Below are 16,113 nucleotides of genomic sequence, written 5' to 3' on the forward strand. Positions count from 1 at the left end.
TATTGTATACGATCCGTCTAGTGGCGTTCGGGTGACTTGGTTTGCTAGCATATTTATTCGATTATGCAGAATAATCGATTTGTTTCTGTTCAGTCGGCTATGCAATACATATCAAATCCAAACTGCATCCCCTTCTAGAAAAAGAAAAAATTCCCAATTCCCAGATTACCAAAAGTATATCTTTTTATTTATTTATACTTCAGCAACTTCTCTTAATCGTCTAATGGTTGATCTAACGGTAGCGGCTGAAGGTGTACCGAAGGTGTAAGCACCACCGGCGTATGTTCGTGCACAACCTTTACATTTCCAGATACCGACAGCGGTTCTTTTGACGGCGTTCTGTCGGTTGTGATTGGCATATGCGGATGTGTTGAATAGATGGATATGGACGTCAGAAGTAGGATAGTTGAATGTCGGTTCATTTAATTGGTATAGAAAATGCGAGAAGATGACGGAAGTAGCGAAAGAAACCAATCAGTACAACATTCTTCGTGAGTGATCGCAACAATATAGTAACTAACCTTTCCACAGTTAGGACATGCGTATCTAGCGTGTTGGGTGATTTCCATCTTTTTGACGCTATTCAAGTAAGATTACTATATTAGTATCACTTTCTTTGTCGACAGATTTTCATTCAAGAATAGGTTCGAAGCAAGAAACTCACGTCTTTCTTAAAGAAGCACCGTAACGAGTACCATATTTACCGGTAACACCGACCTTTTTGGTTCTTTTGGTCTACATAGTTAATGATGTATATCAGCCAATCTGTGTTTGTTGATTGTGCGGTAAACAATGATGGTTCCAGGATACAGGCATGAGCATAGATGTACTGTTTGTTGAGCTGAGACGATTGCTGAGCTGATTTAAGGCTTTAACCTTTGTGACTGTTGATGATTATGCTGATCGATATATTGAGCTGGTCTGCTTGTTGATGGGTCTTTACTAGGGAATTCTTCGAATATAAATTTCGTTTATTGCTGTGCTTCCTTGATGCTCTCATCTCTTCCCGTACTATGATTCCTTGCTCTCCATCTCCTTCCAACTACGCAAACATATCATCCTACACCTTCTATATATTCCATCCATTTCCATATCGGTTTCCCCACGGACATAGTATGAGTTGTTTACTGAGCTGACTTTGTCGATTCGTTTCGTTGTTGATTTGTTGATTGATACATACATGCTCATGCCCATATCCATCATCGTTGAAGCTATTTAACTCACCATTTTTGATAACTTTTTTACGACTTGAAGGTTGAAGAAAGTAAAAAGACCCTTTCAGAAAACCTTTAAAATTGATTAACCGTGCAATCGCAACTGGCAAGTGAGCTCTCTAGCTAGGTATCACAGTGGGTATGCGGTATGATGCGTATGGTGAAGGAATAGTGACTGAGGGGAAAGAGTGCAAATCTTCTACACATGGTAAGTCAGGATCAACGGAGCTTGAGAGAATGCTTAAAGTGGCATCCGATGGGGGATCGGTCCTCTATAGGCGATAATTTGGCCTGAGCTCTTAACGCCGATATAAGCGGTAAAGTCTTTTGTGGTAATCCCCTTTTCGCGTTTTCTTCGGAAAATATCCAGTGGCAGCCTGACAATCTGAAAGATGTCTAGGTCAAATATCATGCACAATTTGAACACACCTTGTCCAACGTGGACCATTTCATGATTGCTGCTATAACGCCATCTTCAAGCTAAGCTCATCTTGAAGTTGCTCCCATCTCGGAATTCCGAATTTTAGGGTTTTGACTTGGAGCTTGAAGCGAACGATTCAACATCTGGGATTGGAAAATCAAGCGACAATCACTAACACGTTCATATAAATTCCATTATCTTATCAATTAGGTTGAATTTACTGTTAAGCTCAACATACTATGTCATCATCAGATAAACCAACTTCACCTTCTATCCCTACCGCTGATTCACCTTTAACATCTATACGTAACCCACCCGGACCAACATCAGCAAGATCAATACCAACAGCTAATCTAAACAATTTGTCTTTATTATCTGAATCATCGACTGGATCTTGGGAAAGAGGTAGAATGATAGGTAATGCTAGATCACCACCAAATTCAAAATCTATACTAGATAATCCTAATGGTTTACCAAACCCAAATCAAAACCAAAATCAATCTTCTTCGATTAGCGGTGGATCAACGGATAAATCGAATCTAAATAAACCATGGCCTGCGAATCAAGAATTATCAAAACCTGAACCTTCAACTGGTAGAGTAAAATTTCAACCTTCAAATGATATTCCACATTATACAAGACAAGCTAGAGAAGGTTATGGTTTCAGACCTACATCAGGATCAACTACACCAACAATTCAACAATCTTCTTCTTCATCCGCATCTTCATCTTCTCAACAATTAAATTATCCTTTCCCAAATGTACAAAGACCTAAAACACAGCATACAGTCGATGATGATGATGAGGATCATAGACCAGATGGTAAATCTATGGATCAATTAAGGTCTGAAGTAAGAGATGAATTGGAAAAAAATGGTTTAGCTTTACATCAAGCTGCAAGAGGTGTTGTATCTGATGTAGCGGGAGAAAATGGTGAAGAAAGAGGTATTGCAGATGAAGAAGGATTAGGTTGGCCAGGTAAGTTTCATTGATGCTGAGGTATAGAAAGGCATGATCTAGGTGTTCCTTCGCTGGTAAATGCGATGAGAAGGATATTAGTCCATTTACGAATCGTCGATCAGAATAGATATGGATGAATAGTCGATTAGCCAAAGATCGTTAGAATGTACGACTAATCATTTTTTGTTCTGTTCATTTCTCGTATATAGCCAAATCAACACATTTGAGATTACATTCAACGCCAAAAGAAAAAGCAGCAAATTTAGAATTATTATCATCCGCTATAAGAACAGTATTAGAATGTATCGGTGAAGATCCAGATAGAGAAGGATTACAAAGAACACCAGACAGATATGCAAAAGCTTTAATGTGGATGACAAAAGGTTATGAAGAAAGATTAGTTGATGTTATAAACGATGCTGTCTTTGCTGAAGATCATGATGAAATGGTTATTGTAAGAGATATTGAAGTGTTTAGTTTATGTGAACATCATATGGTTCCTTTTACTGGGAAAGTGAGTTGCAAAAATGTCAATGTCGTTCAAAAACGACGTGAAGTGTTAAACGATAAGCTAATATCTTCAAATTCGGATTCACTTCAGATATCAATCGGTTATATACCAAATAAATTAGTTTTAGGTTTATCTAAATTAGCAAGAATAGCTGAAACTTTTTCAAGAAGATTACAAGTTCAAGAAAGGTTAACTAAACAAGTTGCTTTAGCTGTTGAAGAAGCTATCAGACCTAGAGGTGTAGCTGTTGTAATGGAAGCTTCGTAAGTGACTGTTGTCTTAATATAGTACACATCAAAGGAAACTAATCATGCTTTCATATTTTGCAGGCACATGTGTATGTCAATGAGAGGTGTACAGAAACCAGGTGCCTCGACTGTCACAAGTACAATGTTAGGATGTTTCAGATCTCAGCAAAAGACTAGAGAAGAGGTACGTTCACCGTATATGCTTTATTGATTACCAAGCTGATTTATCTTTTTGGAATAGTTCCTTACACTCATCAGAACACCAAGTGTCAATCGTCGTTAAACATTGTCAACTTCCCGTTCATCCCCTCGCTCACATCCCCAACGGATCAAACCTGTCATTTTAGACATCATTGTAATATATATAACATTCATCTGTACTATTTACGAAACACTTCATCGTTTCTTGTCTTTCTTTCTGTCTATATTGTTTTAGTCCATATTCTAGATTTCCTATCAGATAAACATAAATACATAAAAGATATAGGGTGTATGCATAACAAAGAAATATTTACAGCACTTTACAATGATAGCGCCTAAATCGCAATTACATTAACAGTCTGATAGGCGCCGGATACTGGTCCATACGGGTTTAACCGGGGTGGAGGTATACAACTCAAGGAATGCTATATCTGCCATATACGCTACCGTGTCGCTCTCTTGCACACCTGACTGACTGGATTGGCTCTCTCTCTCTCTCTCTCTTTCTCCTGGTATTATATTGGGCGTCAATCTGACAAATACAAGGTTGTTGTCCTAAGTTTCCACTCATATCGGTACTCATTCCTCTTATTCAATGTTGAGTAGAGGAATTATCAGACCTTTCAGACAATCAATCAATCAATATCCTCAAACTAGACTTTGCGTTTCAATTAGACATCTGTCTATTGCTTCTTCAGTCAGACCAAACAATGTAAGTGATAACCAGATTGGAGCTCTGTCATACTTGAAGCGACACATAGCTGGTTGATATACCCCGTGACGCTGATCGAGCCGTAATTTTGGACCGTGCTAGATCGTATCTCAGAACAGTACCCAGCTTCTTCAACGAAATCAAATCGATCGAATCTCTCGACGAAGAAGGAATATCTGTCTTTGTACATATTCTCATATAGACGATAGTATAATGTCAAACGCTGTTCCAGGTGGTGCTACTTCTGCTCCAGAGCAAGAAGGTCATAGACTTCCTACTAATGTCTATCCTAATGTAAGTTGGGCTACTTCATAGCGATCTATGATCTCATTCCGTCACGTTTCTTGAGTCTCTCCCATATTCCAAGTGAAGACGTACTTTTTCTATTCACTTTCTCTTTATCATCATTGTCCCTAATATTGAATGCTGTTGTGACTAACTGTAATAATAGAGATCTGCAAGCTGACTATGAGGTACTCCTTTATCACCCGCAATAGCTTTACGAATTAGCTATCAAAACAGATTTAATCGCATCACCACCAACATTCAGTGGTGAAGCTTTAATTCATTTAGATATTAATAAAGATTCTTCAGAAATTCAATTCCATTATCATAAAACTCTAACTATAACACATATATCAATTTCAACATCAGATTTAAAAACTACATCAAATTTAAATTTACCTTTATCAAATTTAAAATTAAATGAAGAAAATGATTTTGCTACTTTAGATTTATCTAGTTTACCAGGTGGTGGATTAAAACAAGGTCAAAAATCAACAAAATTATTCTTTAGATTTGAATCTGAATTGAAATCTGCTATGCACGGCTATTACAGATCTGAAGGTGATCCCGATGAAAATGGTAAAAAACCAATGTAAGTATTCTCCACTTTCAATAATCTCAACTTTTAAGAACAGAAGTTTACATGTTAACATATACCTCTGCTCAGCTACGGTCTTACCCAATTCGAAGCTACTGAAGCTAGAAAAGCTTTCCCGTGAGTTACCTGCACTTGCCATATCAAATATATCCGGACGTTAGCTGACAGAACAATTATTCATAGTTGTTGGGATGAACCCCTTGTTAAATCCAAATTCTCTATCTCCATGATTGCTAGAGAGAAGAATACTTCACTCAGTAACATGCCTCAAGTTTCCGAGAAACCTTGGAAAGCTCCATCAAATGCTTCAATCGATAATGTGTTCAACGAAAACTACGAACTCGGTTCATTACTTGGAGGATCTGTTCAGCTTGGTAAAGTGGAAGGTCAAACTGAAGGCAAGACTGAAGGTAAAACAGAAGGAAAGACAGAGGGAAAGACCGAGTCCAATGAAGAAGGTTGGAAGATTACCAAATACGAAACTTCCCCTCTCATGTCCACTTACCTTGTAGCTTATGCTTCAGGTGAATTTGTCTCACTCGAATCAGCTCATCACTCCAAATTGACCGGAAAGACTGTTCCTTTAAAGATTTTCGCCACTAAAGATCAAATTAAACAAGCTCAATTCGGTTTAGACATCAAGAAATGGGCTTTACCCATCTACGAAGAGATCTTTGACATCCCTTACGCATTGCCAAAGCTCGATACTTTAGTAGCTCATGACTTTGACGCCGGTGCGATGGAGAACTGGGGTTTGATTACTGGTAGAACCACAGCTTATCTTTACGACCCCGAGAAATCGCCTTTATCAGCCAAGAAGAGAGTTGCTGTAGTACAATGTCACGAACTTGCTCATATGTGGTTTGGTGATATCGTTACCATGAAATGGTGGGACAACTTGTGGTTAAACGAAGCTTTCGCAACCTTAATGGGTGAATTAGTCATTTTAGATAGAATTTGGCCTGAATGGAAACCAAGATCGGAATTCCTAAAAACACATCTACAAGGTGCTTTAGATTTGGATTCTCAAAGATCATCACATCCTATCGAAGTTGACTGTCCAGATTCCAATCAAATCGCTCAGATTTTCGATGCTATCTCATACTCCAAGGGAGCATCAGTTCTACGAATGTTAGCATCCGTGGTTGGTGAACCTACTTTCTTGAAAGGTGTTTCAATCTACTTGAAAAAGCACATTTACGGTAATGCTGAGACAAAAGATTTATGGGCTGGTATTTCAGAAGCCTCCGGTTTAGATGTAGCTAAGATCATGAAGAACTGGACCTTGAAAGTTGGGTTCCCTGTCATCAAAGTTGAAGAATCAGGTGATGGTAAAATCAAATTAACTCAAAATCGATTCTTATCTACCGGTGATGTCAAACCCGAAGAAGACGAAACTCTTTGGTATGTACCTTTAGAAGTTGCTACACTTGACGACAGTGGCAAGGTTTCAGTTGATCACAAAGCAACTCTCGAAGAAAGATCCACAACCTACGATCTCAAAGGCAACGATTCTTTCAAGTTAAATGCTCAGACAGTTGGTGTTTACAGAGTATCATATGAACCTGAAAGATTAGTTAAATTAGGTAAAGAAGCATCAAAATACACTCTTGAAGATCGAGTTGGGTTATTATCTGATGCAGCTACATTAGCCAGAGCAGGATATTCAAAAACATCTGGATCATTGAGTTTGATTTCTGAAATTGTTAAAGGAGGTGAAAAAGAATATTTACCATGGTCACAAATTGGAAGTTCATTATCTAAATTGAATGGAGTATGGTGGGAACAATCTAAAGAAGTTAAAGAAGCATTGAGTAAATTAAGAATTGATCTATTCAAACCATTGATCAAGAATTTAGGTTTTGATTCAAAGGATAAAGATGAGTTACCTGAAATCAAAGAATTAAGAGAATTAGTTATTTCAACTGTAGCTGCTGCGGAAGATTCAGAAATCTTGAAAGAAATTAAAGAAAGATTTGAACCTTTCTTGAAGTCAAATGATGATACAAAGATTCCACCTGATTTGCAAAGAACTATCTTCGTAAATTCAATCCAACATGGTGGTTTGGAAGAATATGAGAAACTATTAAATGTTTACAATAAACCATCAAATCCTTCCACAAAAGTCGATGCTATGTATGCTTTAACTTCAGCAAGAGACAAATCTTTATTAGATAGAACATTCAAAATGATGGGTGATGGTTCTGTCAAAGATCAAGATTTGTATATTTTCTTCGTAAGTGACTGTGCACCAATATGAGAGAGATCTAACAAACTGATAATCCTTCTTAAAATGTCTTTCAGTTCGGGTTATCTGCAAACAAATACGCTAGAAGACACATTGCTGAGTACTTCATCAAAGAATATGATACTGTGAGTCTATCTATATGTCACACTTTCTATGCTAATAACCCCTGTCTAGCTCATGAAACGATACCCTGATGGCTACGGTGTCAACTACCTTGTCAAAGGTGCTTTCTCCGCTTTATCGTCTCATGAAGACTTGAAAATGGTCAAAGACTTCTTCAAAGACAAAGGTGAGATATAGTCTGACTGTCATATGAAGGCTATACATGATGACTGATTTGGATCATGTGATTCTACCTCATTAGATATCCGAAAATACAAGTCCGCCGTTGCACAAACCTGCGATTCCATTCAAGCTGCTGCTGATTGGGTACAAAGAGATGCTGGTGATGTTGAACAGGTAAGTCCATATTTGCGTATAGTTGGAGTCCCTATCTCACTGGAATAATTGCTAACGAGTTCCTATATAGTGGCTTAAAGAGCACAAATACCTTTAAGGTTTAGCAAAATTTTGATCGTGTTTTGTCACCTTTCTCTTTGGGATCAAGTCGCGGTAACAGGAGTGTTGATTACGAGGCTAGTGTGATAGGAAGTATAATCATATTGAGTTAGTTCTAAAATAATAAACATGCATTCACAGAAGTATCATGTTATATCTTACACGATCTGGCTGTAACTATACCCCAGCGAGCATTGTCATGAATCTTTTTGACCAGTTCCATGAGTAATTTGACCTGCCAATTGTTATCAGAAGAAAGCTGGCTACTGGAAACATTGCTCTGCCGTCTTGACTTGATTTGGAAGGTCTAGATTTAGCATACAATTATAATTATACATGATTGTGGATACTCTATATTATTCACTTCTTACACATTGCTCCAGCCTATCTAACTGCCCAGTTATACTAGACTTCACTAGCTACGAGGTATCTTCGGTTGGGTGTTTCATTTCTAAGGGTATTTTAATGCTAAATCATTCTCTCTTAATCCATACTTATCACGCCTTTCATTCTATGATCCTATCATTATCGTCACTGCCATCGCTATACAAGCTAACGATACATATGGTGATAATCTTTCACCTATTCTTGCACATTTAAAGAATAAACCGAGGAATCTATGATACATATTCATCGTCAGATCAGATTAGCACATAAAGTTCGTATACATACGCAAGCGGCATATGAAATTCGTATAGCGAAGTCTCTACTTACCCTTCTCTATTCCTATCTACTAATCCAGGTGCTGTACCTCTTATATATGTACATGTACATATTAACAATAAAAGAACTAGTAGCAATGATTGAAAATTGAATAAAGCGGACTAGAACATAGGGAGATATGTCAGCTTGACTGAAGAACTTGTGTTGTATATTATATAAGTTATGCTCGCAACTCACCATTTTGGCTATCTATTTATGTTCCGTCAAGTAACCAAGTCCTGAGTCTGTCGAGAATGAGTTGATAGGGTGCTGTTATTCAAGGTAAAGATGTTTATGAAAAAATGCTGGTGATTGTGTCAGAGTTATCGAAGCCCTTCTTGGGAGAGGATTTTGGCCTTTTCGGATTGAGACTATAATTGAGGGTAGGATTGATGCTATGTTCTGACCAGGAAGGGTAGAAGGGGAAGACCTAAATTGTACCGGATCTATGTTTTCTGAATTTGTCTTGTATAGATATTTAGATGAGCGTTCTGATATATAGATTCTGAATGGATGATTATCTATTAATATATTTTGGATACGTTTCCGAGAATGTTGTTATGCTGTCTTCTGAAGTATCACGAAATACGGGAAGACACGTCAAAATCATTGACTTGCATCAACGAAGATGACGAAGAAGCTGAAGCATCTATGCTACTGTATTATCTTGAAGCTTGAAATCGGCGATCGCCGTTATATAAGGTGAGGTAATCTCAACGCGACTGACATGACCTTTACTGTCGAGAGTCGTAAATAGCAGTAGTAGACCGATAAATTCATAATTTTCTGTTTTCCCTCCTATACTACAACGCAGAAAACAATATGGACTCAGTATAATCATTTGATCAGTATTAAGGAATAGAGTCTAGGAGAAGAAGCGAAGTTCAAGATGGCACCGAGTAGTAAAAGCTCTAAAAAGAGCTCATCTAGCTCATCGAAGAATTCTTCCTCCACTTCTAATGCAAAATCAACTTTCTCTTCCGCTCCTGCGAGGAAGATGAGTAGTATGAGCTCGGTGAGCTATAACTTCCCATCCTTGCTGGAACTATGAGCTCATTCTTTGATCGTTTTCTTAGTTTCAGCCCACTCTCAAATTCAAACCTACACCGAAACCTAGCTCGAATTCTTCACCATCCTCATCACATTCTTCTTCTTCTTCTTCCTCGTCGAAACCCTCTACTTTAACCAGGCGCAAAGATGAAGAGGATCGTAAACTCATGCCACCGCCTCCATCAGGAATCAAGCCTAAACCACCTATATCACCTCATAAAGCCACAAATAATGATATAAAAGGAAAGAAAAAGGAAGTTATAGTTATCGATGATGATGGTGGTGATGAGAGTCATTATGCGCCGCCTGGTAAGCTATCACCAAATCTACGCTATCGGGACAATCAGCTTGTCTAATGAACTTCTCTTCAATAGATGACAGAGCTCAGATGTGGACTGAGCTATATGCTCCGATCAGCGAGGTAAGCTCATCGATAAAATTTCGCATAGACAGCTTATGCTAATATTTCACGCTTGATGTGCAGGCTGAACTTGCACCTGGAAAAGCTAGAATACAAAAAGTGAAGAATTGGCTACACGAATCATTATATGGATATTCATCAGAAGTAATTGCGCCACCGAGAAGCATGAATATAGATAAAATAAGGAAATATAAGGTATGCTAGCTATCATACTCCTGTCTCTATGCAAACCCTAGCGAACAAGCTAACATCTTAGCTTTGTGCAGAGGATACTATTTCTTAGTGGACCTGCAGGGACAGGAAAAACTACTACAGTCAGATTACTTTGTCAGACTTTGGGTGTGGAGATTATGGAATGGGGTGAAAGTGTTGAAGAATGGAGTTTAGGAGGAGGAATAGGTTGGTATCTTTAGCTGACTGGTTGCATTGAGAATGTTCAGCTGAAAAATCACTTCATTCAATAGACAGAGAATCATCAATGTCGAAATTCACTTCTTTCATTTCGCGACATGCTTATCCATCTCTATCAATGTCATCTCAAAATACCTCATCACACAGTACAAACAATAAACCCAGGATAATTTTATTGACTGCATTGCCAAATTTATCGCATATACCGACTAGAGAATCTTTCCATTCATCTCTGTTGACTTTTTGTCAAACTTTCACTAGTCTTAGTTGCCCTATGGTAATTGTACATAGTGATGCTGGATCAGGAGGAAGAGCAGAAGAAAGTTGGATGGAAAGGGATCGTGGTGGTAGAGAAGGATCATTAGAAGTTTTAGGTAGAGATGTGAGGGATGGTCCATGGTGTCAAGAAATAGAGTAAGCTATTGCGCAGATGTTTTTGATTTCCACCCAAAATAGCTAACGAAATTTTCTCTTTATCATTAGCTTTCTACCCTTAGCACCCACATTCTTAAATAAAGCTCTTCTACGAGTACTACAAAACGCTATACCGAGAGCCGTTGATCGACCATCTCAAGCTACAGTCCAACTTATAGCATTATCATCAAATGGCGACTTGAGATCAGCTATCAATTCCTTACAGCTTTTATGCGGGGGCAAAAAGGAGATAAAAGGGAAAAAAAGGAAATCGAAAGATACCGATGATGAAAATGCTGGTGAATCAAAGAAAAGGGGTAAAGGTAGTAGAGGTGGCAAAGGGGCGAAATTGGAAGTTAGCAGAGATCTAAGAGCTGTGTAAGTGATTTTTTGTCGTGATAGTGTACTCGAAAGCTAAAATACAGTTTCAGGCTTGACGCTGTGACGAGGAAAGAACAATCTCTCAATCTATTCCATGCTTTGGGAAAGGTATTCTACAACAAACGTAAGCTGTCGAGTTTAAGCGATTCATATGGAATAGCTGACAATTGTGTCTATCTCAGGTCTTGGAGATCCCAACATGGACGATGAAGACGAAGAACTGCTTGATCGTATACGCAAGCTTCCGCCTGACGATCCCTTACCCGCACACCTACAAGAATTCTCGAGACGTAAATCACTTGTCCAGATAGAAGTGAGTTAGATCTTCACTGTCCGGAACATCATAGCTAATTATATAAGATTAGCCTTTTATACCAACTGTGCCTGTCGATGCTTCTTCTTTCGCTTTGTGGCTTCACCAGTCTTTTCCAAATTACTGCAAAGAAGTAGAAGAGGTGTCTGCGGGATTAGATGAGCTGTGTACAGCCGATATCATGAGAACGGATGACGATATTGTGAGGTGCTAAAGCCTTCTTTGCTTCGAGCTATGGCACAGCTAATACCATCCTTACTTAGTGGCAATCTAGTACGCAAGCTATATCCTATGCTCTTCACTTATCTGTTCGAGGTTTGTTGATGTCCCTACCCAGTCCAGTGCCCAGGTAAGCTGTCTTCAATTTACCGCAGGAGGAAGCAGCTCTTGACGCTATTGCAAACAGGAAATCGCAGAAAGTCACAAAACCCCAATTCTTCCAATCTTACCGCCTTGAACGTGACAATTCCTCTGCATTAGATCATGTAGCTGGATACCTTACAAAGAAAGGTGTTGTAAATAGTAACGCATTTGCGGATGGCGGAGGTTTAACCCAGGTCAGCGAGGAACTCGGGGTATGGGGCGGAATGATCAATAAGAGGGTATTAGCTGGAGAAATGGTTCCTATGATGGTGAAAATTCAGGGACTAAGCAGTAGTAAGTTAAATAGTTGTTTTTGGATAGTTTAATAAATCACTGACCTAACTGTTCTACTCAGATTCTTTGCTGCCATATTCAGCTCAAACCTTATGTTTGCCACCCTATTCTCCTTACTCGACATCTCGGAACAATGTTGAATTAACAGCAAAAGACGAGCCTGATGCTGACGAAGAATACGAAGCTAATGCAGCTGGGGATGATGGATTGGGGACAATGCCAGATCCACAAAACTGGGATGATGACTCTACACAAAAGGATGAAGAAGAAGAAGAGGATAATTACTTGATTGATGATGACATTAATGATTGGGACTGAACACAAACTGCATCCGATATAAGAACCAAGTGTTGTAATCATAAAAGTATTGGTAAAATAAATACAAATGCATTGTATGTACGTGTTTTCTGTTTGAGAGGAGTAACTAATCGCACGATACTTCTTACTCATGATCAGATTACCATCCTTCTTTAGCTGTGGTGTCGGTCAATTAGCATGATGACAGCGGCCAAACACACACGCCTTTATGGTGCGAAGTACAAACAAACAAACAAACAAACAAACAAACAAACAAACAAACAAACAAACAAATAATCTACCCTGATAACCGAAAGTCTGGAGTCGCCATAATTCGAAAAGCTTCATCCGGTACCAATGGGATGAATATGAGGGTTCGTCGCCGCTTCTTTTCTTTCAACCTTCGATTCTGAAACCAAAAAAAAACATGCAATATGGGGGTGTATAGGGCTCAGGGCCGGAATGCGGTATACAGTTTCCGATCATGGTTATATTATCCGTTCCAGACTTTTAGAAGATAAGAATGACATTCGCCTTAATAACATGCTTTATCTATACGAGGTGTTTAGCCGAATAATTGATAAGGTGAATTACGAGGAAAAGAGGAGAAGCGTCATTTGGTTAAGGTAGAGATGCCTTTAACGCGATTTGGTCTTATGCTTCGTTTCGCTATGACTCGTAGTCACTCAGTTGAATCTTATACATATATATATGTATGGTACAGTATGTCATGACAGTCGAGTCAGGTTGACTCACCCACCTTTGTATATCCTTTGCTCAACTTACTTACGTACTACCGTTTCATATGGTCTTGACTTTGACTCGCTAATCAAATAATTTAACCTTAAAGCATCAACATCATCATAGGTTTTACTTGGTTAATTCGAATACGGATCCGAATACAGCTTTCAATATCTCCGTCAATTTTTCTTATCACTTGATACCATCGAAACCGACGATTATCATTACATTTTATTGAACGCACAGAGCACCGCGTTCTTTCTCTGTAAAGCGTGTTCACATTGATTAAAACAGTAAAATACAGTCAACTCATTATCCACCATAATGTCACGTATCAACACATATCCACCCCTACCACCTCTTCGCAGACTTCGTCTTCATGATTACCCAACCAATGATGAATTATGGAAACTTGGTATAAATCCTAATTCAAGTTATGAGTTAGAGATAGAACCTGAATCTGAAACTGAAACGGAACATTATACAAAACGTCGTAAACATCCAAATCGCAGTCGTTTCAGACGATTCGAGCGATCGAAAGTATCAAGCAATTCACCATCAATATCTCCAGAGTTCAAACCAGAAGCAGAACGCAAAATGTCAAGTCAAACTCCACCTTTAACACATTCAACCTCCTCGACACCCTCTTCTTCTGCATATTCGTCTCAAGGTTTACCTCTTTCACCAAATGAATCGAATGCGTTGATATTCTTTCCTGAACAAGATGGTTCCGGATTCTATCGAGATTCAGAAAGAGACGTCTTCAACTCTTCAACAACACAAACCAATTTACCTCGCGACAAGAAAAAAACCGGCAATCGTATTGACAGGAACAAAAGGACTTTCAATGGAGATGGTTTATCTTCGTCACCAATCTTGAATGGAAAGTTGGTTTTAGATTTGGGTTTAGGTGATATCGAAAGTTTGCCTGATGAACAAGTCTATTCCAATTCACAAACTTACGACCAACCCCATTGTCAATTTGAAAAGGGTAAGAAGGCGAAGGGTATATCAACTTCTTCAAAACCAAAAAATACACTTCGAGAAAACAGTGAATGGCCATTCAATGTGACAGGTCAAAGGGCTCCTCTATCCCGGATTTGCTCGGAGAAATGGTCCAAACCTTCGCATCTCCCTCCTTCCGCTTGGAAACAGCCAGAATTCTCAGCCGAAGCGCCAATTCCATCAAGTGATAGTACTCGAATTCATCATCAGAGTATCAACCATCAAGATTCGACCCCTAGATCCTCAACTTCACCTTTAAGAAGAACAGATTCTGAAACTATTCATCCTTCTTCACCTTTCACAACAGCTCTATCCGGCAGTGTCGAAGGACTTGGCATCCGACCTACAACCAAATTGAATGGTCATTCCAGACAAAAGTCGAATGATTCTGTTATCACACTTAAACTAGGTCACGGATTTGTAGCTCTCAATCCTGCTTCCTCTACAACTAATTCAAGATCCACTTCTCCTGCTTTCCGTGAGGACAAGGAAGGTTCCAATATTGGGGGAACACAGATGATTGTCAATATCGGCCACAAGCCCAAAGACCAGGAACCTGTTCTCGAAGGATGTCTAACCCAATCCGAGGAATCAATTCGAAAGAAGAGAGATATCCTGAATTTTCTGAATGAACGTTCATGGTCAACAAACATGAACATACCAACTTCGGTACCGATGGAAAGATCCATTTCACCTGTAAAACCTGACACCTCCCTGCCTTTCGACAAGAAACCGATAAGATCGCCAATATCCAGCTCAAATGGGAGTGAAAATTATTTCGAACAACAACATCACTCCAATTCCAGTTTCACCGCTGGCACAACTACCACTAGATTCTCCAGACCTGTTTCACCCTCTTTGCCCGAAGACACCCTGACTCCGTTATCTAATCCGTTCACATATACACATAGAACCATGTCTTCATCACCACAAAGACCCAAATCACCTACTTCGGCAAAAGAATCCTTGAACGCTGTTCTGACCAGAATTTCCGGACAGATACTGAATGAAGATAGCGATAATGAGGAAGGCTCGCTTGATAGGATGATCCGAGCAGTCCAAAAGTTCGAATCAGGTGAGCTGGACTTCTTAGTTCCTTTACTTTTCTACTTGCTTGCATTCGTAAGCTGATGAACATACTTGTTTTCAATGCAGGATCATCTTATATCCCTAGAACTCCACCTAAAACGCCAACGATTACAGCCTCTACTCTACCATCATCACCGGTCACTGATCCATCTCGAGCTAAACATACGAAAGGGTCCTCTATCTTTGGAAATTGTCTACCACCTTCACCTCCATCGTCTTCACCTTCACTCAACGAGCCAGATCGTTCACCTCACAACTTGCCTTTAAGCAGCCAAACAACCAAAAGGAGTATAAAACGATTCGATATTGATAAAATCTCTGAAAGGTTGAAATATCAACAAGGTAGGATCAGTTTTGAAGAGTTGGAAGGATTCGGTCCACCTTACTCTGTCAATGGTGCAAATGACGCTCAAAATGAAAATAGCCTTGAAGAGCTTCAAGAGGCTTTGATAGCACCTATTGAATCTGATAGAGAACCAGTAAAAGAAATCGATGTGTCAACCGACAGAAAAAACCGGAAACAAAAATCAATTATGAGACCCAAATCAGGTAATAGACGATGGACTTTACCTTTCTAATAGCTCATATCTGTAGTGGAGTACTGATCCTCCGTCCACAATTTCGTGTTCCTATTCCTCATCCACAGTGTTTCATCTATATCGTATATTCTTCCCAC

The 16,113-nt window shown here is 39.1% G+C and overlaps 6 protein-coding genes across 6 annotated transcripts; 4 read left to right on the top strand and 2 right to left on the bottom strand.

Annotated features, from left to right (window-relative positions):
* Positions 1 to 192: 192 nt before the first annotated feature.
* L201_004683 (60S ribosomal protein L37a) lies at positions 193 to 1,227 on the bottom strand (the record flags this gene model as incomplete). The annotated part of the gene is made up of 4 exons (XM_066220423.1): positions 193 to 339; positions 522 to 579; positions 665 to 735; positions 1,225 to 1,227. The coding sequence occupies 4 exons, from the start codon at positions 1,225 to 1,227 to the stop codon at positions 193 to 195; spliced, it is 279 nt and encodes a 92-aa protein (XP_066076520.1).
* A 647-nt stretch (positions 1,228 to 1,874) lies between these two features.
* On the top strand, positions 1,875 to 3,637 carry L201_004684 (GTP cyclohydrolase I; the record flags this gene model as incomplete). The annotated part of the gene is made up of 5 exons (XM_066220424.1): positions 1,875 to 2,613; positions 2,805 to 3,109; positions 3,197 to 3,369; positions 3,436 to 3,538; positions 3,596 to 3,637. 5 exons carry the CDS (start codon positions 1,875 to 1,877, stop codon positions 3,635 to 3,637), a joined length of 1,362 nt encoding a protein of 453 aa, XP_066076521.1.
* Positions 3,638 to 4,480: 843 nt separating this feature from the next.
* L201_004685 (uncharacterized protein) lies at positions 4,481 to 7,954 on the top strand (the record flags this gene model as incomplete). Its single annotated transcript, XM_066220425.1, has 8 exons — positions 4,481 to 4,561; positions 4,765 to 5,144; positions 5,220 to 5,267; positions 5,334 to 7,386; positions 7,455 to 7,523; positions 7,573 to 7,687; positions 7,763 to 7,857; positions 7,928 to 7,954. 8 exons carry the CDS (start codon positions 4,481 to 4,483, stop codon positions 7,952 to 7,954), a joined length of 2,868 nt encoding a protein of 955 aa, XP_066076522.1.
* Positions 7,955 to 8,467: 513 nt separating this feature from the next.
* L201_004686 (uncharacterized protein) lies at positions 8,468 to 8,859 on the bottom strand (the record flags this gene model as incomplete). Its single annotated transcript, XM_066220426.1, has 3 exons — positions 8,468 to 8,573; positions 8,671 to 8,780; positions 8,857 to 8,859. 3 exons carry the CDS (start codon positions 8,857 to 8,859, stop codon positions 8,468 to 8,470), a joined length of 219 nt encoding a protein of 72 aa, XP_066076523.1.
* A 688-nt stretch (positions 8,860 to 9,547) lies between these two features.
* On the top strand, positions 9,548 to 12,623 carry L201_004687 (uncharacterized protein; the record flags this gene model as incomplete). The annotated part of the gene is made up of 13 exons (XM_066220427.1): positions 9,548 to 9,673; positions 9,735 to 10,017; positions 10,083 to 10,129; positions 10,193 to 10,324; positions 10,396 to 10,528; positions 10,594 to 10,954; positions 11,024 to 11,332; positions 11,386 to 11,459; positions 11,518 to 11,648; positions 11,701 to 11,850; positions 11,912 to 11,997; positions 12,055 to 12,305; positions 12,367 to 12,623. 13 exons carry the CDS (start codon positions 9,548 to 9,550, stop codon positions 12,621 to 12,623), a joined length of 2,340 nt encoding a protein of 779 aa, XP_066076524.1.
* A 1,044-nt stretch (positions 12,624 to 13,667) lies between these two features.
* Positions 13,668 to 16,015, top strand: L201_004688 (uncharacterized protein; the record flags this gene model as incomplete). The annotated part of the gene is made up of 2 exons (XM_066220428.1): positions 13,668 to 15,423; positions 15,504 to 16,015. The coding sequence occupies 2 exons, from the start codon at positions 13,668 to 13,670 to the stop codon at positions 16,013 to 16,015; spliced, it is 2,268 nt and encodes a 755-aa protein (XP_066076525.1).
* Positions 16,016 to 16,113: the final 98 nt, after the last annotated feature.

The sequence above is a fragment of the Kwoniella dendrophila genome, chromosome 6 (assembly GCF_036810415.1).
Source record: "Kwoniella dendrophila CBS 6074 chromosome 6, complete sequence".
NCBI classification, from domain to species: Eukaryota; Fungi; Basidiomycota; class Tremellomycetes; order Tremellales; family Cryptococcaceae; genus Kwoniella; species Kwoniella dendrophila.